We start from the raw sequence: 26075 nt of genomic DNA on the forward strand, positions 1-26075 counted from the left end.
AGTAGAAGACCTACTCATAGACATGGACTAGTAGAAGTCTCTAGCCCTTTCAATATACATCATGCTGCCTGTCAAAAATGAGGGTGGTAAATATGATACAGACATATAAAGTACACACACGAGCAAAGCTCATAAACTATGATGGTTTTACAATGATTGCAGGGCATTTAGGCTAAGAAATACTCAGATTTCTAGCTTCAGACTTTTAGGAATTTATTGTTGCCCTGTATCTAAAATAATTTTAGCCATTGCATTGATCATCAAATGGGGAAAAGTCAAATCCCTGCCAAGCCTTATGGTGAGAATAGCTGGGCGATGCAACAGCAGCTTACAAAAGCTCCCAGGATAGTAGGTCTGACAAAGCAGAGGTTGTCAGGAGAGGCTCTGGTCCCTCCTTCCTTTTACTACAACTCAGAGTCTGAACATGGATAAAGAAAATGCATGTTCCATGTGGATGGAAATGTACATCCCTCATAAATTATGTGCTTCCTTGAAAGTTTATTAGAGTAAAAACTAAGAAGGGAATACCAGTAGATTCTCACTCCTTCCCCCCGCCCTCTCCCATTTACTTATGTCAGAAAAAAAAACCTTTTTTATTTGTTGGCACTCATTTCTACTAACCTATCCGTCGCAACCTGAATCTAAACTGGTTGTGTTTACATGCGTACAAAATTATGTCACAGCAAACAGGATTCATAGAGGGAGACATGGACCAGTCTTTCTTTATAGCATCTTCCTAGCTCCTAGAAAATAAGAGGAGGTATGAAGCCCCACCTGCCTTTGCAAGAATTGGGAAGCCTTTACAATTTTGTCACAAGTGTGACGATAGCCTTACCCATACCTGGATGTCTCTGCTCAGCTGGGGTACCTTTTATGGGATCACAAAGATTACTAGTTAATAACAAATTACAAGGGCAATTTTTTCTTCCCAAAGAGGATGGGCCAGATTTTGCATTCATATGACCTGGAGCAAGCTGCTCTGACTTCAAGGGATCTACTTCTCTATATCAGATCAGGATCTGTAATATTCTCTACCTGATAAATAAACATGGAGACTCTCTAATGGTTAAGGCACTAGTGCAATAATTGCTGGGGATGGGGAAATGCATGTGATTCCCTTCAATCATCTCTTGTAAACTCAATTCCAGCACAAAAAAGAGCCACATGGGGAATTGCCATCTGCTTGTTTTATCAACAAGGCAATTGGCATTGTTTGTAATCTATTTCCTACCTTGAATGATGCCGAGATTCACGGTTTCTAACTCCTATTTGGGAGCTAGTGTTATTTCCCTGACCAATACTAAATTTTAATTTCCAAACTAAGATAATGGAATGTAATTTTTTTCCTATGCCATCATTAAATAGCTTAATTAGGCACCATCTTAAACAGGTTTTAGCCTTCCTGATGTTGACCCCCAGTGTACATGTAAAAAGCAACTGTATCCCCCATTCCTAGCCTTCATTTTGCTAGCAAAATGAAGCCAAACTCTATTCCTGTAATGGCCCCTACATTCCCTTGGATACCCCTAAGAGCACTCCTTTGCCCCACTGAGTACTTTCATATTGTGTTCGACCAGGATTTTTGCATCAGTATATTTTCCAGCCAGCAGCATTCTAGCCAACAAGAGAATTTTCTGTCATCAGTCCAGGACATAACTTTGCATTTGTGATGCAAAATGCAATCTGATTTTTATTGCTCATGGGTTTCAAGATTATGCACTTGGCATCCAAATGGCATCCCAATGGTCTCCTCTAAAACTTCACTACTCCATATTTTTACCAAAGATCATTAGCATCCTCTGCATCTAGGTTATATTATCTCTTTTTAGTTTAAGTATAAAAAGTTGAAATATGGCTGATATTTGGGAAACTTCACTACTGCCCTCTTCTTTTAACACCACCAATTACCATCTGCTCCTGAAGATCTCCCTAAAAATCTTCTATTAATTGCTGTTCTATCTGGTTCACTCATCATTTCCCTCATGGCACCATATTGCAGTTTCCTGTTACTTGACTGTATAGCAGCTTCTCTGCCTGATTTCTTTAGCAAAACTTAAGTTTTGATACCATAGTTCAACCTTCACAACAGAGTCCACAGCATTTCAGTCTAGTAGGAAGATTTACTCAGGTCTCTTGTGACTGGAGAGATGTAGGAGTACCTTTGGCTAAATGGCAGTAGGAACAATGTTTTCTTTTAATTTGCAGTATTGGTATAGTGTGAGTCATAGACTTGTGACTACTGTTGGGAAAGTGGGTGTGATAAAACACTTGGGACTGAGAGATTCTTGGTTATACCCTGATGTTAGAATTAAAATTTAAGCTTATTTCTGCAAGTCTCTTGTTCAGAAGTGACACTAGTAGTATTGGGATTTTATACTCCTAATGATTTTTTTTTAAGCTGACATATGAAATCCTGCAGTACACTTTCTGTAGACCCCAAAAAGTAGAAACTTCTTGATAGTTTTGCTTTCTGTTGTTCATCACAACTCAGTATTTCAGCTGAAAAAGTTGTAAATTGTCTAGTTTTCAATGGGGGTGGGGTGAAAGGTGAAGAAGGTTGGCATGATTTAAAGGAACATCATAGAAGAGAGTAGATATTAGGAAGAAATGTTTTCCTGTGAAGGTGGTGAGGCACTGGTACAGGTTGCCCAGAGAAGTTGTGGAAGCCACAACATGGAGGTGTTCAAGACCAGGTTGGGTGAGACTTTGAGCAACCTGATCCAGTGGAAGATGTACCTGCCATGGCAGGGGAGCTGGAACTGGATCATCTTTAAGGTCCTTTCCAACTCCAAAAATTCTATGATTCTATGACTTGAGTTGGCGACTAGAAGGAATACAAGAGTTGCTTCCTCAGATGAGGTCTAAGAAGGTTACAGCCTGTGCTGGTTTCGGCTGGGGTAGAGTTAATTTTCTTTATGGTAGCTAGTAAAGTGCTGTGTTTTGGATTTGTGCTGAAAACAGTATTGATGATACAGAGATCTTTCTATTATTGCTGGGAAGTGCTTACATGGAATCAAGGCCTTTTCTGCTCCTCACCCCACCCCACCAGTGAGCAGGCTGCAGGGGGCACAAGAAGTTTGGAGGGGACACGGCTGGGACAGCTGATCCCAACTGACCAAAGAGATATTCTACACCATGTGACACAATGCTCAGCATGTAAATCTGGGGGAAGAAGGAAGGAATGTTCAGAGGGATGGCACTTATCTTCCCAAGTATCTGTTACATGTGATGAAGCCCTGCTTCCCTGGAGATAACTGAATGTCTGCCAGCTGATGGGAATTTGATAGGAATGGTTGGACTCGATGATCCGGTGGGTCTCTTCCAACCTGGTTATTCTATGATTCTATGATTCTATGATTCTATGAACCAGTGTATTAATTCCTTATTTTGATTTGCTTGTGTACATGCCTTTTGATTTACCTATTAAACTGCTTTTATCTCAACCCATGAGTTTTCCCACTTTTACTCTTCTGATTCTCTCCCCTGTCCCATCAGGAAGGGAGGGAGCGAACAGCTCTATGCTGCTTAGTTGCCATTTGGAGTTAAACCACAACACAGCCCAATCTCTTTTTAATTAAGAGCCACAAATTTGCTGATAACTGACAAGTTAAGCTGATGTTCTGTTGGTAATTGTTCAGTAATTATATTTAGTCTGTGCCAAAGGTGATACTTTTTCACTCAGTGCAACAGACTAATAATCGTGCAGCTTTTTCCAAGCAAGCATCTGTGGAATTAGGAGAAATGAAATTAGGCCTCCAGTCTAACTTGGCAAATGAATATTTTGTGTAAAAATAACATCTGTTATTCAAGTCACTCCACTGCCTGGATGTTACATATCTTTTTTTTTTTTAAAAAGCCATATCTATAAAGTATTATAGACATTTTTGGACTGGTGTGGGCCACTTTACATCACTTTAGCTAAATTAGAGGGCTATACAGAAGAAATAAAAATGTAGCCAATTCTCTCTTTATAGCTCTCTCATAAAGCAAAATATATGCAAAAGGGGCCTTACCGTGAATGATGATTACCTTCACTGGACTGAAATATTTTTTCAGCTTAAACAAAGAGAACCACGAGGAGGCATAAATTGCAGTCTTGGGACCAAACCGCATTGATAATCAGTGAAAATCAGAAATTAGTCTGATAGACTAGTTCAGGGGCAGACAGGAGGGAAAAGCACTCACTGAAAGCATGTCAGCACAGGCTTATTTTGTCTTTTGGTTTTCCTAGGCAGACAGTTTCCTTTTGCAGCTCTACTCATTCCTCTTGCTTTGATGCTGGCTCCTTCAGCATCTCCCAGCATTTTGGCTGAGGCAGAGCAGGAATGAGAGGGATTTGCCCACTCTCAGTTATCTTTCCCCTGCTGTGGCAGATAGCAGGGTTTTGCTGCTCTGTCCTGTAAAGGTGCTAAGCAGCAGGAAATCCTGGCAGAAATGAATAGAGACCATTCTGTTATTCAGGCAGTGCAGCTACTGACTCTTCTATCAGTGGACACTTTTCACTCTTATACAAATACCATATGTCCTGCAGGGGCTGCACGTGCCAGCCAGTCTTAACAAGTTCCTTCAAGCCAGCAGCCTCACTCCATTGATTCCCAGCTTTCCATGAAGCTCGCCTGCAAGATCACCAATGGAGCATCTTTTAATTCTGTGCCCAAGAAAAGAAAATATCAAGAGCCAGGAAGGAATGCAACACACTTGGTGCTTGAAAAGCTGCACTGGGCAAACACGGGCTTGCCACGTATTTCCCTGAGTCCATATGGAGAAGGAAACATTGACAATCTCACAGTTGTAACACACCGGGACAGGGATGGGAGCCAGCTGCCATCTGAAAGCATGCAGGGAGATAGAAAAAGCTGTGGAGAAGAAGACAGACTCTCTTTAACTGGACTAGCCGCTCAAAGAACATTTTACCATTCTCATCTCCTCCCAGTTCCAGGGCCATCCTGACACTGAGGTGGTTTATGATCCTCCTCTCACTAGAGTAATATTAAATAACAGAGGATACATAAAAGAGATCAGTAGCAGCTCTGAGGCAAATATATAGGCTAGAAGAAGAGTGAAATACTGTTGAGGCACCCAGGAGGGAATCAAAACCAATGATGTTAGAGTGTTTTCACATTTCATATCAAACTACCAATGGAGAATTCACTTCAAGGCACAGACAGATATTCAAGTGACTTTAAGCACTGACAGAGCTCTTCAGTAACTATCATAGAACGGTTTGAGTTAGAAGGGACCTTGAAGATCATCCAGTTTCATCCCCCTGCCATGGGCAGGGAAACTTCTCACTGGATCAGGTTGCTCAAAGTCCCATCCAGCCTGGCCCTGAACACCTCCAGGTATGGGGCAGCCATGACTTCTCTGGGCAACCTCTGCCAGTGCCTCACCACCCTCACCGTGAAGAATTTTTTCCTAATGTCTAATCTCAATCTTCACCCTTCCAATTTAAAGCCATCCTCCTCTCATTCTATCACAACATGCTCTTGTAAAGAAATCGCTCCCCAGCTTTCTTGTACATCCCCTTCAGATACTGGAAGGTCACTATAAGGTCTTGCCAGAGCCTTCTCTTCTCCAGGCTGAGCAGGCCCAACTCTCTCAGCCTGTCCTCGTAGCAGAGGTGCTCCATTCCTCTGATCACCTTTGTAGCCCTCCTCTGGACCCATTACAATAGTTCCATATCATTCTCATGTTGGGGATTCCAGGATTGGACACAATATTCCCAGTGGGATCTCGTGAGAGTGGAGTAGAGGGGCAGAATCACCTCCCTTGCCCTACTGGCCACACTTCTTTTGATGCAGCCCAAGACACTGTTTGGGCAAGATATTTATCACATACCTAATTCCAACCACCTAACACTCTCACTTGGTTAGATGGGTCTTCAAAGCATCCATACACTCTCACATCTCATTAAAGCGTCCTTTGAACTGGGGTGGGGGGCAGCTGACCTCTGAAGCACTAGTGATGTGGCGTCCTACCCAGGTTCCACTGGCAAACAAGGTTCTGAAGACATGGTGTAATGCCCTCTCTTCCCCTGCTGTATTACCCAGGTGGTGTGAGCTGCTCCCAGCTTTTGCTCGTCTAGAAAGCCTCACAAGTTTGCACCTCTTACCAGTCAAGCTTGTCTAGGGCTGCACTTCTCTTAGAATGCAAGTAAAGATCAGGAACAAAAAGGCTTTACAGCTCATGTACCTCAGAGCACAGCTCAGGCTGTGAGTGTGAGTCGTTGTGGTGTCTTCAGCCATCTACTGTAATCAAACCAAAGTGTTTTAAAACATAGCTCTCAGTGTTGGGTTTTTCCATTGCTTGTTTGAAAGCCAAAAAAGATGGAGGGATAATCTCTCCCTATACAGCTGCTCTGAGTAAGACCTTTCAGGGGACATTAAGGTTGCACAAGCGTTCACTCCATTTGTGCACAGGGGCTTGGTCATTGCATGTTGTACAACAGGACGATGATTCTATGGGAATAGAATCAGGGACGTGCTCAGGGACATGGTTGAGGGGTTAATAGGAATGGTTGGATGCGATGATCCAAGAGGTCTTTTCCAACCTAGTGATTCTGTGATGGGTCAGCAGAGGTTTGCAAACCAGGGTCATGGGAGCTACAGGCATGATAGCTTTCTCCAGTCTTCCATGTTCCAAGGTGTCATGGAAAGTGCTGCTATCATCCTAGCAAAGCTACAGTGTCCACGGGCAGCGCAAGCAACCTAAGCACTCACTAAAGTCCTCTGCTCCAGGTGTCTCCCAGTATGGTTTTCCAAATTGGTTCCACCCACAGCATTAACACATCCCAGCTGCTCATCAGCACTTGCCCACTTGCAGGCTGTTACTGCCAAATACATGGAAAAAACAGGGGGGCTGCTAGGAAGTTTGGGAGCTGGGTTGAAAAGGCAGGATGTGAGAAAAGATAAAATTAAAAGTTATGGGTTGGAGAGGTGGGTGTATGGGGGTACAGTCAGGGCGGTGAAGGCCTGGAGTGGAAAGCTGTGGGTTTTGAGGGAGGGTGATGCTGGAATGGGGTCTTGGGCTCTATCGATTTAGGGTCTAAAGAATATTTGGACTGCCAGGAGGTTTGAGATTTCACCGTATAGTGGAAATACAGCCTTTCAGTCATGCCTAGGGTTCCATCTTACAAAAGGTTAGTGTTGGATGTAATTGCATTGCTGGTGCTCCGGAAGAGCACATTTATGGGACCAGTGGGATGTGACATTAAATGTGCTCATTTTCAAAACTAATATTTTGGACCCCCACACTCATCTTGTAAGTAATAATAACATTGAAGGTTAATCTTTATCCTCAAGGACACTCGCACAGGCAGAACTGTCTTCCTTAGAGACATGGGGTACATACTGGCCATTTCAGCGCTCTGGCAGGGATGTCTATGAGGCACCTAAAGGTAAGGTGCAAACTGCACCTGCTAAAGCAAACATATTCTATTTGATCAAGAGCAACATGTATCATGCTGAAGCAATCAGTTTTCCATTGAGAAAAAAAAGTTCTTACTGAGCTGCAGGAATCATTCTAGTATTTCCAAACAAGAACCATCAGAAAAAACGTGACCAGCAGGTCAAGGGAAGGAATTCTCCCTCTCTGCTCTGGTGAGACCTCACCTGGAGTCCTGCATCCAGCTCTGGAGCCCACAGGTAGGACATGGCTGTTAGAGTCCAGAGGATGCCACAAAGATGATCCAAGGGCTGGAGCACCTCCTATATGAGGACAGGCTCAGAAGTTGAGCTTCTTAGCCTAGAGAAGAGAAGGGTCTGCAGAGACTTTATAGCAACCTCGCAGTACTTAAAGGGGGCTACTGGAAATCTGGGGAGGGGCTCTTTGTCAGGGAATGCAGGGATAGGACGGCAACCTGGCACAGGTTGCCCGAGGAAGTTATGGATGCCCCATCCATCCCTGGAGGTGTTCGAGGCCAGGTTGGATGGGGTCTTGAGAAGCCTGGTCTGGTGGGTGGCATTCCTCTCTATGGCAGGGGGGTTGGAACTGGGTGATCTTTAAGGCCCCTTCCAACCTAAAGCGTTCTGTGATAAACCTTAAATGAAAACAAGGCTTTTTAAGACTCGCCACAAAAATTAACTAGCCCACAGCCATACCGATATTTGTACTGAATTCTCATAGGTGGTTGGGTTGTACGTTTATACAGAGTCAAGCAGAACTTAGGACAAATGACATAGGACAAATGTCACCATGATCATGTATGACTGAGGTGGCGGTAAATTAAATTAATGAATCTAAGGGAAGACTTCAACTCAAAAAGTTCAGATCAGTGTTTAAGGATTTAGTTCTTTGTAAAAAGAAATAAGTGCTGGTTAAAAACTTGTGATAGAAAAATATAAAAGTGCAACTTGAGTAAAAATGTTCATATTTTTACACAAAAAATAATTTTCCACAAGTATGTTCCACTAATAGGTAAATCATTCCACATTTCACCAATCAGTTGTTTTGAAGCAGTTTAGATAATATTCAACAGTTGTTTCTCTTGTCTGATGGTTCTCAAATACCAGGTTTTAAAAACCTTCACCTTTGAACAACAGCAAATGTTTATTTCGGTTCCCAGCCTCTGGGTTCAGTATTGATCCTCTAGTTTAAGCTGATTTCAAAGATCATTTTGGACAAGACAGCAAGGTTGTTGATAAGGAAACTTCAAAGCCCTCTGTTGTTGTGCTGTCCCTCTCCAGCAAATGGGAGGGGCATGTTCCTGTTATTTTTTAACATCAACTAAAAAAACCCCAAATTATGTGCTAGGATCTTTTATTTCTGTACTCATCAAGATACAAAACTGATGGCCATGTCCTACAGATGACCTTGTCGGACTGTACCATTTTGTAAGGGCAAAGTGTGTGCAGATCTCAAGGGCAGAAAGAAAATGTTTCTTTATATGTCCAGTTTGCAAATGTCAAGATAATCCCAGTGGCAGCAAGAGGGAGAACTCTTTACATTTAGTAACATTTATTTCTGCATTCGGTATCAAGTACATAAGTGCAAATATTCAGAGTCCATATTTAAGTCCATTAGGAACTACAGAGAATGTAATACAAATTGTAATAAATTTAACATGCTGGAACTTTCCAGTTACCATACATGTAAATCAGCCTGTCAATCCCTTACGACAAAAGTACTGGGTTTTGTTTTCATTTTTTTTGAGTTATACAAAACTGATTACCATGAGTACCGATTACTGTTTATTTTATTTGTGCTGGAAAACACTAAAACATCAGTCTACAATTCTATATAGTTAATAAAGATGAATCCAACCAGCAACCCAGTGACGTAGAAGCAATTTTAACTATTGCATCAGTGCACTAAGCAGGAAAGCCCCTAGCCACATGTAACATTAAAAGTTATAGAAGCAATGCCAATAGAAGAAGGAAAAACACTAAAAAAATAAAATAAAAAAAGTCAATATTATTTAGGCTCTCACCAACATGCACTTTATAAGCAACACAAAAAACCACATCTAGTACACTTTTCTCTTTACTATACTTTAGTGCTTGACACAAGTGATTGCAAATATTCTAAGTGCAGAAGCAGCAGGGGGAAAGCACTGCTTCTGAGTTTTATTTTTCTAAGATTATGGTGTCAAGAAAAAAAAGAACGATAAATTTCCAGTAAAGTGTAAGAATAGAGATGTTTCACTCCAGATTCCCCCATTATTCACTACCGCAGTTGATGGATTCTTGATGTTTACTTCACTCTGCCTTTCTTTTAGCACCTGGGATTTTAGCTTGAATCCTAGAAATAAAGAAAAAAAATATATGATGAAGTAGTTATTCCATTCCAGCAGATCCCCACTTGGAGTCTTACCCAGGGTTAGACTCTAGCCTGCACTCAGTGTGTTATTGCAACAGATGGACTACAGTTTAATAAGGAAAAGAGGTGATGCCCATCTATGTGTTCTTAGAGACCCCTGGCTGTAACTGGCCTGGGTTTTGGTGGTTCATGTGACTATGGGATATGCTCAGTTATATTCTGCCCACTCTGTTATTCTACTGTGGTTTATTAGAAGCCAGGAACGAAGCTTAAAAAAGAGAATTTTCAATACAGACTTTTAGTCCTGCCCAAGGCAAAGGGTTTTGCAGAATCACAGAAATATTTGCTGGAAAGGACGTCTGGAAACCTTTAAATCAAGCTCCTGTGTAAGGCAGGACTATCACCAATGTGAAATCAGGTTGCCCACAGCTTTGTCTTGCTGCATCTTGAAAACATCCAAGGAAGGAGGTTCTGACACCTCCCTGCGTAGCTTGCTCCAGTGCTCTCCTAATCTCCTAGTAAAAAAGAGTTTTTCCTCATGTTCAACATCAACTTCCTGGGCCGGACTAGTGCTGTTGCTCCTTCTAATAATGTCTGCCGCTACTGAGAAGAGTTTAGCTCTATCATATTGGAACTTCCTATCAAGTACTTACAGATTACTATGAAATCAAACCCTAGATCCCTCCTTGCCAGGCTAAACAAGAGCAGTTTCCTCAGCAGCTCCTCATGGGTCATTTGCTCTCTGTACCTCACTGGTTTTAACCTTTTATTGGCTACCTGTTATTCAGCCAACTTTTGCAAAGCCATGGATACAAAGTGTTGAGACCTATGGACCTAGCCTCCAGACCAGCCATCCTGCTTCAGTAACTCTCACGTACTGAGAACTATGCTTAGACCCTCACTGTGCCCTGAGGGATCCCACAAAAGCTTTTTATGCAGGCACTTGGAACTAGAGCAGACTGGAGAAAAAAATTCATCGAGGCCTTCCATCTGTTCCATTGTGGTTTGAAACACACAGGATCATGGTGCTTCCATGTATTTTCTTTCTGTAACAGAGTGGTGTTCTATTTCCCACTTTGTTCATTAACAGTATAATTAACTCTAAAGGACAAGGTCCCTGAATGCAAAACCCCAGGCTTGGAGTGGTCAGTGGGGAGGTGAGCTAACATATCCCTTCCTATTTGTCTTGGCCAGATAGAAGTAGGGACATCAGTCCCTGGCTGGGCTGCTCTGTCCACAGCTCCCCCAAAGGGCAGGAGAAGGGACAGAAGGATGTCATGGCTCTGTCTCAGTCTGTGCTCAGCTGAGAAGGACTATGTTCCTCCAGGGATCTGCCTTCCCACAGGCTCTTACATGCTGGGAGCTGGGGAGGACACCATTCATAGGGCACATTGTTCCTGGGACCACCTGGCTCTTAGCCACCCCCAGTACACCGCAACCTCGCAGCACGACTCCTGGTCACGTCTGCTGCTCAACTCACTTTGCCACAACAGTGTTTATGTGAGTCCGCACGAGTCCCAAGTATTGATCAATCTGTGCCTGCAAAGAGCAAAACGAGAACGAGTCAATCAGGCATCAACAAGGCAGAACCACCAAGACACCTGAACCATGCTGAGCAGACTTACCTGGTACTTGTCATATACAACAGGGAGAGTAAACATAGAGACCACAGCTGAGAAGAAAAAGAGCACACTGTTATATCCCTGCCAATCGGATTCCCCCAGAGGAGAGACCTACTTCAGCAACAAACACGTATCACACCACTTGGTCAGCTGATCCACCAGGGATCTTCGTATTAGAAATTAACTTTGCTCAAAACTCCCAAATATGGAATTTCCCATTGCTCTGGGACTAGTAGCTGTGAAACCATAGACCAAAAAGTAATTCTAGCAGGAGGGATAATATGATGGGAATAATGAATATTTACTGAAAAGGGAAATAAATGTTGATGGTTTAACTGTGGGGAAGGCACAACAAGGATAGGCTATTTTGTCTAAGGAGAAATCGCAAGGGAGTAAAATTTAAAAACAGTTTTTAAGAGAAATGTTGATTTTTACCCATTATCAGAAGAGTCAGGCCATTGAAGAGGGCTCCCACGTAAGTCAGCAGCCACATTAGTACTGCAAACTAAATGAAAAGCAGATCATTACATCACCTTCAGTGCTGGCAGCAGAAGAAATCAGTTTACTTAACTAGTTAACTTAATAGCATGTCAGCCTTTTTTAATGTGTAAAGGGAGTTGTTAAGTAAGGCAAATTAGGAAGTAGGTATTTTTTCTGGGTGGATAAACCCCATTCTCTATTCTGCTATTCACTGCTTCTCACCCTCTTAGCTGAGCTTTCATGTATGTTTAAGGCTAATCGCATGCCTTTAAGACTTTGCATTGAGCACGGCATAGGCAGATTTCTGCATCCAATATTGATGAGGAAAGGGGTCTTCCCACATAGGTTAGTAACAGCTCCCACAGTCGTAATACCAGTAATCAAAAATGTTTTTTATCAGGGATGTTTTTCTAAAACTCTTTAGTACTTTAGAATCCTAACCCATGTCTGCTCTCTTAATGATCTTCCCTTTGCCCTGAGGAACACTTACTTGGACTCAGGGCTGAAAATAAATAATTGTCTCAGCAAGGAGGGAAAGAAGCCCTTCCCCTATAGCAGGAAATGTCAATGTTAGAGGAAATTCAGATTAACAGAGGCATTAGAGGGGTACACACTAATTTGTGACAAGTCATAGAAAGCATAAGGCAGAGATGCTTCTAGAACTGCAGTGGACATAAGCTGTTCCTGCAACTGTTGTAACTCCTGTATTATAACAAATTAATCCAAATGCAGATTGCCAAACCTATAAACTGCTGGAAGCAAGCAGTTTGGAACTCAAAAAGGAGATAAAATTTTACATTTGGACCTATACAAAGCTAGGTTTTATGATGACACTGTCAACATGGGATGCAGCCCTTTGAAATGTAGATTGATCCTCTAGAGAGGGGTTAAAAATATTTAAAGCAATCCTACTTTTAAAGAATCCACGAGGTCCTGAACAAGAAAGAGTCTCCTCAGCTCTTTGACTGTGCTGTTGACGTATAGCTGGAGGCAGTCTGTGTATTTCTGAATCTGATCCTGTGAAAGATTCATTTCCATCTCCAAGTAAGCTCTGCAAGAAACACAGGTCCAGTTACCACCCCAGGTAAGTTCACTTGCTTTTCACACTCGTGCCTGTCTTCCGCATCACTCCCTCTTCCCTACGCCTCATTTATTTGTGCTGTAGCAACACATCCCCCTTCCTGCAGGCACAGAGCCACCAGCACACACTGTCTTCGCCTTGCATGACCCACCTCCCTGGGCAATTGCAGGCTGTTTGCCTCCAGCTTTGCCCTCTCCTCACACAGGTGTTGATGGATTCCCTCTCTACTCCACCCAAAGGTGGAAGCAAATCCTAGCTGTGGAGAGTGGTCCCCCCCAAACTTCTGTGCAAATCTGCTGCCACAGAAGGGGACATCTCCAGCTGGCAGCCTCTGGAGAAACAAAAGCTGCTGTCTGGCCGCATGTCACCTTTGGCAGCAATGCTCCCTTCTCTCTCTTCCATCCTTTGAGTTACGCTCATGTCATGAACTGCATCTCAGAACCAACACAAGTGAAATAGAAGGAGTAGCACACCAAGAAGACATTTTTTTGAGCATGTGTGTGTGTGTGCGCTTGCAAACTAGATGGGTTCTATTGTCTTACCAATTTGATGGCACAGCAGAGGAGAAAGGATTGATGCTTTCCTGGAGCAAACCACCCAGACCCTGGGGAGGGTGGGGAGGGCACTGGCATTGGCACTGGTACCATCACCTCGGGTAATGGACTGCCACATCACAGCCAAGCAGCGTTGGAGAAAAGATATAAGTAGTTTCCCTCTACGCCCAAAAAAGTGTGCCCAGAAACAATATTCTTCTCACTGGTAGAGACACTGTGTTATCATTACTCTGAATGAAACTCTTTTTCTCTGTTTGCTTCAAATTTTCTGGATTTTTTGAATTTCAGGAAAAAAAATGTCGTGTCTCAGAGGACAATGGGTTTTGTGTTGTTTTTTTTTCCTTCCAGGATCTGAGCCAATACAGTCTCACAACTCTTTAGACACTGGGCAACTGAAAAAATTATTTACCCTATTTTGAGCAAGAAAAGAACTTTCTCCAGTATAAAGAAACAGCTGAAGAAATGTGTATTGCCACTGGGAATGCACCTTTTTCAAGAGAAACGGCCTCTGGCCATGACTGCAAATCACTCACTTGAAGGGGTGGCCCTCATCCGTCTTCTGCACAGCCTGTAGGACTGATTTGTAGATTCTGAAGCTAATGGTGGCTGAGAGGCCAGCAAGGGCCAGGTAGGCCACCACGCTGACGACGCTGAACTGGGTCAGGGAGAAGAGCAGCAAGAGGAGGCTGCCAAACACAATCCCTGTCTGCTTGATGTCACGCCAGTACAACAGGTCGATAGCTGGGGAGAGAAGACCAACATGTTAAAAGCACAAACTGGAAGGGCATCAAGGATAGCCATGCTGAACACTGCAATGCTCAGAGTCCTTGCAGAAGGGTAAAGGGATGAGTGATGCTCCTGCTCACATCAGCATCAACAGAGACTCCTCAACAGCAGCAGTGATGTGACTTCAGCATCACACTGGGGAAATAACAACCCATGACCTACTCAAAATCACTGTATTTCATGAATCTGTGTCTGGGTTACATAAGATGGATGAATATCTCCAGACGCAGCATGGCAGGTCTCTTGCAGAAGCAAGACAAATGCAAGCTGGGGTTTGTGTCGTTGCAAGGGTTGTAGGGAAGTTTTTATTCTAACTTGCATTCAGCCACTCTGGAAGCTGGATTTTTTTTTTGTTACAAGTCCAAATACTGAATGCTTCATCCAAGCATTTTCAATTCTAATTGTTGACAAATCACAGGATGGTTGGAGTTGGAAGGGACCTAATGAAGGTTATCCAATCCAATCCCTTGCTAAAGTAGGTTCACCTATAGCAGGTTGCCCAGGAATGTAAAAGAACGAGAAAGTTAGGGTTAGCCACAATAAAACTTTCCCATTCCAAGTTTTGACAATATCATTTTATTATTTCCTAAGTTTTGGGAAAGAAAAAGACTCTTGGTTTTACCACTGCTTAATAGTTACACGGGTAGGAAACAACTTTTCAGATGGGATCTTAAAATACAGCATGAATCCCTTTTGCAACTGCAAATCTAACTATGTCAGAAATATTTAAAAAAACCCACCTTTTTTCTTGTTCAATAACATTCCTTGTCTAGACCCATGGGATGTGTTAGTTAGAACTAAACAAGTGCAGAAAACCATTTTCAACCAATGCATTTTTACATTGGTAAAGCAGTTATATTTGACAGTGTTTTGCACCCATTTTGTATAGTTTATTCCAACCCCTCCAGCAGACAATCTTACCATCAGGAATAGCCTCTCTAAAAGCAAAGTTCTATTAAATAATTGCTGAACATCCAGTCCATTCCTCTTGATCAGGGAGTGCAGGGATAGTACTAGGTGGAACGGTTTTAAGACTGAAGATAGGAGATTTAGATTAGATATTAGGAAAAAACTTCTTACTGTGAAGGGTCTGAGGCAGTGGCACAGGTTGCTCAGAGAAGTCGTGGATGCCTTATTCCTGGAGGTGTCCAAGGCCAGATTGGATTAGGCTTTGAGCAACCTGATCCAGTGGGAGGTGTCCCTGCCCATGGCAGAAGGGCTGGAACTGGATAGGCTTTAAAGATCCTTCCAAACCAAACCATTCTATGATTCTGTGGTTCTATAATAATCCATTTCTGAGAGGACTCTTCATCTGGCCAAAGAACATGTTCATGACAATCTAAGCAAAACAGCTTTAATTTCACACTGCACAAGTCCTAAGGAACAGCTTGAGCGCAGCATCAGCCAAACAGATCTCATAGATGCCACTTGTCAAATCATTCTGAACAAAGAGTAAACTCAGAAAAACTGCAATCTGTCAAGAAAAAAATCAAGAATACTAAGAGAAACAAAATTAATCCAGCCTAGTAGTTCTTATCATCTAATCTCCAAAAGCTGTGAGTCACCATGGCATGTTTGCCTTGAGTCAATGAGCTATATTACTCATTACTATTACACATATTAGCATTGCTTTTCAAAGTGATGGGCTTGAATGCAAAAACTGCTATTGTGTTACTGAGCTCTTTTCTCTTCCTGCAGTATTTACATCCTACTATGTTCTCCAGTGATACAATATACACAATATGACAGCTTTCATAGTTTTAAGTGTCAGGGTTCAGCACTGGACCTGTGACCATGAGCACACATGCACAGGTTTGTGGGCTGCATGGAAGCCAATGGATGGGAATCTTGGTGGCATGTGCTGGGGTCCTGAGTGCTGACTTTACAAACCAGGGACCAGGACAGAGTCTTTCCAGACACATGCCCAGGTCTCTTTCCTGCAGAAACCCAGGTTTATGGACTAGGGAATGCTTCAAAATGAGTTACAACATAGAGTACAGACCTGTTTTGGGGGGGTTTAGCAGCAGGATCAGCTGTGTTGATATAGGTAACTAGAGCTCCACCAGTTGTTTACAGTGTTGAGGTACTGGAGGGTGCAACTCACAAACCATCCTTACAAAATGGCATCCAGAACACAAGTGTACAATTGTACCATTTTTCATACTCTTTTTCAGTAAAGGCACTGCAAAATTCTGCAGCACAGTAATGGCAGTGCTTCCACCACTGAGCATTTGGACAGGAGGTTTTATTCATAGCCCAGACATTTTTATGCTTGAAAATTCCCTTGTCAGAGGACAGTATTGGAAGTTTATGCAAATCTCACTATTGAGATACTTAATTTTTTATCACACAGTACCTTCACATTGCATGAAATAAGCACAGGTGAGCTAGCTTGGGATGCTGCATGTGTAGCATCATCTGTTGATGAAAATGACCACGCACCAGGAGAAAACAGTACCCTGGATGTAGGTAGTTGATCAGCAAAAAAAAAATGAGAGCTGAGCCAAACAATACAAAAGGCCATTTCACTACAGTTCCCTGAGTTAATATCTGTTGATGACAACACCTAAAACAAGCAACTGAGCCCTCTCTGGAGATGCTGGATTGTGTCCAGAGAAGAGCAACAAAACTGATGAAGGATCTGGAGCACAAGTCTTATGAGGAGCAGCTGAGGGAACTAGGGCTGTTTAGCCTGGAGAAGAGGAGGCTGAGGGGAGATCTTATTGCTCTCTACAACTGCCTGAAAGGAGTTTGTAGTGAGGTGGGTGTTGGTCTCTTCTCCCAAGCAACAAGTGACAGAACAAGAGGAAACGGCCTCAAGTTGTGCCAGGGAAGGTTTAGATTGGATATTAGGAGAAAATTCTTTACTGCAAGAGTGGTGAAGCACTGGAAGAGGTTGAAAAGGGCAGTGGCAGAGTTTCCTTCCCTGAAGGTGTACAGAAAATGTGTAGATGTGGCAATTTGGGACATGGTTTAGTATGCATGGTGCTGTTGGGCAGACAGCTGGACTTGATGATCTGAGAGGTCTTTTCCAACCGTAATGATTCAATGATTCTACCTCATATTCCCGCAGACTGGAAGTGGGCTGTATTCTCACACAGAGAGATGGCAAACTGTGTTCTCTCATTCCCCTCAGTAAGGAAAATGCCAAATGACTCAAGACAAATGTGACCAGGTATGTGTATATCCTGAAACTTGCCCCTTTCTGCCACAAAATGACTGGGATATTTACTATGCTGTATCAGGTAAGGGAAGACTTGCCACAACTCAGAGCAAGATGGATAGAGGCCAAATGAGACAGTTCTGGGGGGGGATGTGTGTGCGTGACAGAGGAGATGAAAAGGCATCTGGCCTCTTTCACCAGCGAAAGGAGACCTGGAAGAGAAGGATGCTGTGCCTTTTAGACCTGAGGCAAATATTCTCACATGCACAGAAAAAATATGTGCCGACTGTTAGGTGGAAAATCTCAGCACAAAGGAGGGAGATACGAGTTGAAAGATTTTCATGTGGCTCTCCCAGCACCCAGGCCCAACCTAAGGACACAACTTGCCTCCCTGCCCCCTTCTCTGCCTGCAATAGGTCAGCTTGGATTTTCAAGGGCAGGAACCAAGTCTGTCTTCTCCTTGTCTGCCTCGAAGGGATGGGGAGCTGCAGCCCTGCTGCCACATCCAGATGTTTGGGCAGGATTTGTTGCTCCTGGAGCCATTCCTCCTCCTCTCCGTTCAGGAGAAAGGGGGCCAGACAAATCTGCCTGGCAAAAGGCAGTGCAGGAGGGAGAAGGAAAGTTCAGAGCTAGAAGTCAGTGGAGATTGGTGGAGTCCAGCTATGGTCCATGGCCTTCCCTGGTGAAAGCACTTTTTCATCCTCAGAACTCAGGGATTTGAGCTGTACCATTTCCCCTCGAATTTAGATGCTATTGAAAATACCTGAGCTATGCATCAGAGCCATGTTTTCAACTTCATTTGCAGCTTCAGTCACTTCAAAGGCTTTTAAAATTATTTTTGTCCTACATTTCCTTACATAAACAAATCTCTTAAAAGCGGGCAGAGGCACCTTGGGTGGAGAATCCCCTCACTGGGACTGTTTGCCTGGCTTCCTTAGGGTGCCATTTTCTCCTGTAATCTTTACACCAGAGCAAAAGCACATGTCACCCTGGTGTGTGGCACTGCAAACAGATACCAAGGGGTAAAGCCATGTGAACTCTGCTCCTTCACCATCAGGTGAATCCAGGACTGAGAGCACCAATCTCCTCTGCATGCTATTTTTTATTCTAAACAGGATTGAAAATGAAAGATAAAGTTGTCCACTACATTTATATGTTTGCTTTGAGTTTCATCTACTTTCATATGAAACTGATTAAGACAGCAAACAACTTCCTCAAATGCTCATCAACCCAATGGTTTTCCTCCCTTTTAATAAGTTGCAAAACAGAAATGGTGATCTAGTCTTTGATGAAGAGTTGCTGCGTGTTCATGCCTGCGACCCTTCCTGTGCACACTGAAGAGACGACTGCTCAGGCTCAGAGCAGCCTCTCCAGCACATGACGATGTGTTGAGTATGAGGACAGCAGGGCCAGCAGATGAGTTGGAGCATGCACCTTTGCGCACACACCTCACTGCAGGGCCACTTGCCAGCAAGCAGTGGCTCCATGCTTAGAATCACAGAATCACAGAATAGTTAGGGTTGGAAGGGACCTTAAAAATCATCTAGTTCCAACCCCCCCTGCCATGAGCAGGGACATCCCATTAGATCAGGTTACCCAAGGCCCCATCCAACCTGGCCTTAAAAACCTCCAGGGATGGAGCATCCCCAACCTTCCTTGGTAACCTGCTCCAGTGTCTCAATACTCTCATGGTGAAGAAATTATTCCTAATATCTAATTTAAATCTGCCCCTCTCCAGTTTATACCCATTCCCCCTTGTCCTATCACCACAAGGATGGGTGATATCCATCCATGGCTTGGCCAGGATGAAGCAGGCTTTGAGTCTGGCTCTTCTGCGTTCCCCAGAGAAGGAGAAGGGGACCCTCACAGCATGAGCTAATGACATAATAATTAAGCACTTCGCTCAATCTGTGGTGAAAATATGACGACCTCCTAGTGCGGTGGAGGGTCCTGCAAGAGCAGAGTGTGTTGCAGACAGCATGTGTGTGTGTGCATGGCGCTGCCCAGACCTGACTACAATAGCACGGTTCTGAGCAACGCACACTGAATATGGATGAAGCAGGAGGCCGGTGCCACGTGAGCCTATTGATATGTGATCTGCATGCAACTGGACAGTGGCTCAGTCTGCCTGGCTAAGCAAGATACACATCTCAGAGACAAAATGCCAACTTCAAACTACCTAAAGTCTGCAAACGGGTTTGGAAAACAGGCACTGAAATCAGCATCACAGAGGTTTGGGTTCCCTCTGTTTTGAAAATCCCAACTGTAAATCCTGACCATGCCCATTAAGATGCAGAAGCTGTTCAGCTGTAGCTTTCCACGTTCTCCCTTCAGCCTTCTGGAAGGAGGGAAGCAGTGTCAGTCACTTTGCACTCCTTCCAGTTCAACCCATCAGAGCTCTGGCTCATTTGTGGAGGTATGAAAGGACTCAAGGTTTTGCCAGAACTGGCTCAGACTTGAAAGTATTTCTTAAGGAGGACTTCTCAGCCATCTCTAAGACAGCAGTGCTGCAGGTCACTGCAACTGCCTTTGAAGAATTTTTTGGGAGAAGCATGTCGAATGAGCTATTTATCTGAAAGTATCACCTGCCCATGTTTACTTAACTGACAGTAGAACTTGTAAAATGTTACTCCAATAGCCTTCCATTTGAAAGAAAAAGTTTTCAAGGGTGCCAAATCAGTCTTAGCTGTAGAATCACAGAATCATAGAATCATAGAATGGTTTGGGTTGGAAGGGACCTTAAAGATCATTCAGTTCCAATCCCCTTGCATGGGCAGGGACACCTTCCACTGGATCAGGTTGCTCAAAGCGTCATCCAGGCTGGCCTTCAACACCTCCAGGGAGGGGGCATCCATGACTTCTCTGGGAACCTGTGCCAGTGCCTCACCATCCTCACAGTAAAAAATTTCTTGCTAATATCTCATCTAAATCTCCTTTCTTTCAGCTTGAAACTGCTATGCCTTGTACTATCCCTGCACTCCCTGATAAAGAGCTCCTTCCCCCAACTTTCCTGTAGCACCTTTCAGTACTGGAAGGCTGCTATAATGTCTCCCCAGAGCCTTCTCTTCCCTACGCTGAAGAACCCCAACTCTCATCTTATTAAACTAATGTGAGTCCTTCATTTGGGGCCAACCCCCAAACTAATGATGCACAAAGCTAAAAACTCTATGATGCAAGTAACCACTTGTTAATATGAGTAGCTTTTAAATACCAATGGTTGCAGGGCAAGCTAGAAATAACCTCACAAATATAAATAACAGCAGCAGCATGCAATACTTGTGCCAGCAAGGAACTGCTCCCGAGTATAGGACCAGAAAGCTCTCCCAGCTCTCATCATGACTTCTAGCAGAAAATGTTTCTGCTTCTTGATATTTGGCATCAAAAAAGGCAGAAAACAGACCAGGGGGCTGGAAAGGGCAGTGCTGGAACAAGAGGTAACCAACTTGAAACAGCCAAGGTGGACTAAGTAGTGATGCCTCTGAACCCATTCTCCTGGGGACCTTGTGGAAACATGAGGATTAGGCTCTGTTGGTTTATGTGATTCCCCTAACCGTAGCGTTGGGCATCTGCAGTCCACGGCTCCTAAGCAGAGATCCCAGAGGGAGAAAAAAAGAGCCAAACCAACTTGTAGCTAAAAGGTCCTCACACCTACAGACTCCTGTGTGGTTATGGTTTTGAAAAATAATTCTGTAAAAGAAATAGGGATCTTTCCATTCCACATCTCAAAGAAAGCTTTTTAAGATTAAAATTAATGCAGATCAACTGAGCACATTCTAGACAATTCACATCTTCCACAGCTTCTCCTTCCCATCCTCTGAAACCATCTGTTCTCTCTTTCTGACTTTGCAAGTTTTTCCTCTGCTGCAACAAATGTACGGAAAATGCATCAAGCAGCATTTACATGGAAGTCATACAAAAAGTGGTGCAAAAGCCTCATATCCAGCCTTCAAATGAGGCCCATGGGCCTTGATGATTGAATAAAACGTTATATGCTATTCAGCATACTAATAACACCTTCAGATGTGATCAGGCTGCACTCCCCACAATGCACGTCCTGTTGGGCCTCCTGAGGAGGTAAAACCAATGGGTTGTACAGCTTTATTCCCGATGTAATATTAGTATTAATGAGAAGTGAGAAAAACTGTTCTACACACAGCCTTTAATTCTGTATGCAGTGTAATATCATGGCTTCATAAATATAAATGACTTCGTAAGTCATTTCTCATACCTACTGGCAGTGAAAAGATCAGGAAACTTATTTTTAGAAGGGCAGTCTTGTTTATAGCATTGTCAATATAGCAACAATACTTGACAGCAAATGCAAGAAAGTTGCAAGTCTTTGAACCCAAGTCAATCTCAAAGAAATTCCAGTTTGCAGCTTTAACCACAGACTGCAGGACCAGGCTTTCCCCTTTCTCTCCAGTGAAGAACCCAATGTGGTCATTGCTCCCCTCCTGACAACAGATCTGATTCAAGTGGAATACAGATGGATACACAACTTAATGAGCAGTCTGGTGGCTTCAAGGGACTGCTGTGATTAACAGCAGAGCCAAGATAGACTATCTATCTGTGCTGTTTCACAATGCATCTCTCCTTATCCTTTATCTCCAGCCTTGAGGGATCTCTCCATACTTCTTCTACCTCTTGCACATACCTTGTCCATTAACTCCCTGTCCTCAGTTCAGTTTTATATCTTTATCATCCACCTGTCCCAAGAATCAACTTGAAAATTCAGACTTTCTTGCTCCCCAGACTTTGATGAGAGGAGACCTGGAGCAGGAATAGGACCAGGAAAAAGTGAAGTCTTGATACAGGATGCCCTCCAGGTTATACCCTACTCCATCTACAAGATCAAGTTGTGAGCAACAAAGTATTGATTTATTGCCTTATGTGGGAGACCAGAGTGGCCTAGGGTAAACTAAAGAGGATTGGCAATAAAAAAATCATCCCTACAACCATGCTGCACACAAGGTTGTTGTTGCTGTTATTATTGTCATAATCATCATTGTCATCATCGTTGTTATCGTTATCATTATTATTATCATCGATGTTTTTATTGATATTGATATTGATATTATTATTGATGGTATCATCATCATTTTCACGTGAGAGATGCTTTAAGACCAGGATTCAATACAGTGGCAGGGGAAAGCCTCCTCCACCCACTTCCTGCTCATCAAAGCGTATCACTACCTGCCTTGGCCAGTTTCTGTGGAGGATGTTACTGCTCTAACCTTAAAGCAGAAATCAAGGAGGCCTAGCAGAATCCCTGAATGCACATAACACTATGGAAATGTTTTGACTTTCCTGAGATGCTCCTGTACCAAAATAACAGACCTGGACCCTTCCTAAATCTATCCAAACATATGGAAATCTGCCAGTTTTCAAAATGAATGGCTCAGACCTATGTTATTTGTAAGAATTAAATATGACATGGAGAGAATATCCCGTCTGACATCAGCTCACCAGAACTCACTCCCCAGAAACATTTAAAGTAGTCTTGGAGGGCTGTTGCCTTCAGCTATTGTCCCTTCACCACCTTCTTGCTAGAGTTTAAATTTCTCTTTGTGGAATACCTTCAGATAATCTTACTTTGGATGACTTTTCTCCTTGTTCTGGCAATGAAAGAATATTGCCTGGCTATTCTTAAAAGAATAAAAAAGTAAGTCCATTTAGGCATGGCACAGCAGGCGTGCAGAGCACATTTTGGCAGAGCTATTGAAAAGCTATTGATTTTTTGCTGCCACGTAGGTCAAGGTGCTCATTGGAATGGTTGACAGTCAAGCAGTGTGAAGCTTGTCTAAGAGTTTGTCCTCGAATTAAACTCTTAATCTTGTAGTCGTATTGCCATCGACAGCAGTGACAAAAAAATGAAAGTAAGTCTCAAAGTGGAAAAAAATCTGAACAAATTTCATCCAAATTTCACAGGAAATTAGCTGTGAAATGAGGAAGTCAGTTCCTCACAAGTTAGCGTAGGTTTGTGCATCTATCAGCTAAAATGAGTTACATCAGACGATGACTTGGTTCCAAGAGTTTAGCTCCGCCAAGGTCCAACATAAGAACTAACTACCGGGAGAGATCTTCAACTGCTGAGAAGAGGGAGAGTTCATTTGAACAAGACAAGTGGACCCCAGCTGAAAGTTTCACCCATGACATTTTCAAGAAAACACTAATGGTACCAACTGGCTGCCGTTGTAGTCTAATTATAATAGCTGTAATTAGACAGATTCAGAACTGTCAATGAGGTTACAGGCTAATAGAGTGCATCCATATTATTGCTACTGAATTTCTTTATCAGTCTTAAAGGGGGGAATGTTCCCACAAATAGCTGGTGTATCTTCTCAGCACCAATTGATACATCAATCAAGAAGGAAGCTGCTTCTCTGGAAACAGCTACCAATAAAATGCTACTCAATAACTCCTGTCCCAGTAGAGATACGTCAGCTAGATGGATTTGATGAAATCTGCAGTCCTTTTCCACATTAAGTTATAAGGTGGAATATATTTTGGATCATTTCTATAAATCACAGAATCACAGAATTACTAGGTTGGAAAAGACCCACAGGATCATCGGCCCCAACCATTCCCATCAATCACTAAACCATGCCCCTCAGCACCTCATCCACCTGTCTTTTAAACACCTCCAGGGAAGGTGACTCAACCACCTCCCTGGGCAGCCTGTGCCAGTGTCCAATGACCCTTTCCATGAAATTTTTTTTTCTGATGTCAAGACTGAACCTCCACTGTGGAGCTTGGGACCATTCCCTCTTGTCCTGTCCCCTGTCACTTGGGAGAAGAGGCCAGCACCCTCCTCTCCACAACCTCCTTTCAGGTAGTTGTAGAGAGCAATAAGGTCTGCCTTCATCCTCCTCTGCTCAGGGCTAAACAACTCCAGTTCCCTCAGCCACTCCTTGTTCTCCAGCCCCTTGACCAGCTTCGTAGCTCTTCTTTGGACACACTTCAGGCCTTTTCTTCTGGATCTCTCTGGTTCACAGGCCTTTACCTCTGGATCTTTCAAATTTTCTTCTTTAATAAGTCTTGCAGGAGGATGAAGCTGCAGGAACAAGTGTGTCACCTATGACCACCCAAAAGCTGTTGGAGTGGAAGAAGAAAGAGTGGAAAAGGCAATACTCATGGGGACCAGTGCACTGACATCAAATAATTCCACCAAGCTGGGGTGCAAAGACCTCCCTAATCCAGAGAAACCTCTCCAGCAAGGTGTGGGAGTGAGTCCTACTAAGTCGGGCCAAGTGCCTGGGGAAGGCTTAGATCCCTGGTCCACCACTGGACCTGGAGGCACACCTCATCCTGCAGCTCCCCTCTGGGAACTGCGCACTGCGATGCATCACGTGTTGTTACACGAAGGCCTACAACAACGACTCTGCCTGGTCAGAGACATTTCTCCGCACGCTCATGCATTATGCATGGCTCCATCCCAGCCTACTTCAAATGCATCACCTTCCAGTGTGAAAGATGACTTGGATGTGGAAGTTGGCTGCAGTTCCTCAAAGCCACCTATGATAATATTCTCAAGGAAACGTGTGCCCAGAGGGGGCGAATTACTCTCCTGTGCCCCTAAGGGGCTGTATCATGATCTCCCATTGACATAATCATGCTGTAACTTCAGGAAGGATAGGTAAAGCACATTCCAATATTTCTAAACGTATGCAGCAGCATAAATGGCTTCGTTGCAAGGAAGATAACAGTATGCTGATTTAGCGGGGCAAAGCCAAAGCTTCATCCAGCATTCCTGCAGCTTCTAAAGATCCCCACCCAATTTTACACCAATTAGAAGTACTATAAGGGCAAACCCGAGATACAGCTAGATGCAGGCTTGACTGTTTTACTAAGTAAGGCTTATATTAATCTCAATGTTGTTTTTCCATAATTTCAGTAAAAACATGCTCCCTGTTTACTGAGTTTTGTGTCTGCATCTTTTATGTTCACAGAGATATTCCACAGTTTTCAGACATGAACCATAATCGATAATGAAGTCTTGCAAAATCATAGAATCATAAAATCATTACAGCTGGAAAAGACCATCCATTCCAACCGTCAGCTCAACACCACAGTGCCTACTAAACCAGCTAAACTAAGTAATAAAATGCAGCTTTGCATGAAACTGATATTCTGAGTCAAGGCAGAGACTACATGAATAATAGATATTAAAAGAATCAATGAATCAACTCTTTAGTCTTCATTCTTCTGAATTTTAAATTCCTTCTATTTCATCTGACACTGATCAAAGAATTTTGCTGACAGAATTCTCTGACCATTTCATGTTTTCTGCAGGATCATTTTTTAATTATAAAGCACCACCCAAGAAAAAGAAAGAGATATGCAAATGATGTGGAAGTGAGGCAAATTATTTATTTTAGCTGCGTTGAGTTTTTCAGAGCTGTTGGCTGTTTTTTTTTTTTTAAATCAGCATGGGACATGCTGTGTCATTTAATTTTCAGCAAATCTACCTCTTGGTTTCAAAAAAGGAGCACAGAAGGAGAAAAAGCCCATTGTTATTATCAATCAATAATTAAACAATAGCAGCATGCCCTTTGTTATTCCTCCCTTTTTAAAATTGATGAATAAATATTTGTTCTGATAAATAGGGCAAATACTTGGTTTGTCTCTAAATA

General features: G+C 43.1%; 1 protein-coding gene across 2 annotated transcripts in view; it reads right to left on the minus strand.

The window, feature by feature from the left end:
* Positions 1 to 9105: 9105 nt before the first annotated feature.
* RTN1 (reticulon 1) overlaps positions 9106 to 26075 on the minus strand; it is a 127943-nt gene continuing 110973 nt past the window's right edge. For both annotated transcript variants that reach the window (XM_069856810.1, XM_069856811.1), the window contains 6 exons: positions 14027 to 14234; positions 12771 to 12909; positions 11814 to 11883; positions 11382 to 11428; positions 11237 to 11295; positions 9106 to 9738 (listed from right to left, as the gene is read on the minus strand). In XM_069856810.1, the coding sequence (XP_069712911.1) occupies positions 9696 to 9738; positions 11237 to 11295; positions 11382 to 11428; positions 11814 to 11883; positions 12771 to 12909; positions 14027 to 14234 (566 nt within the window). In that variant the 3' untranslated portion in view covers positions 9106 to 9695. The remainder of the gene's footprint in view (positions 9739 to 11236; positions 11296 to 11381; positions 11429 to 11813; positions 11884 to 12770; positions 12910 to 14026; positions 14235 to 26075) is intronic.

Source organism: Phaenicophaeus curvirostris, chromosome 5 (genome assembly GCF_032191515.1).
Source record: "Phaenicophaeus curvirostris isolate KB17595 chromosome 5, BPBGC_Pcur_1.0, whole genome shotgun sequence".
NCBI classification, from domain to species: Eukaryota; Metazoa; Chordata; class Aves; order Cuculiformes; family Cuculidae; genus Phaenicophaeus; species Phaenicophaeus curvirostris.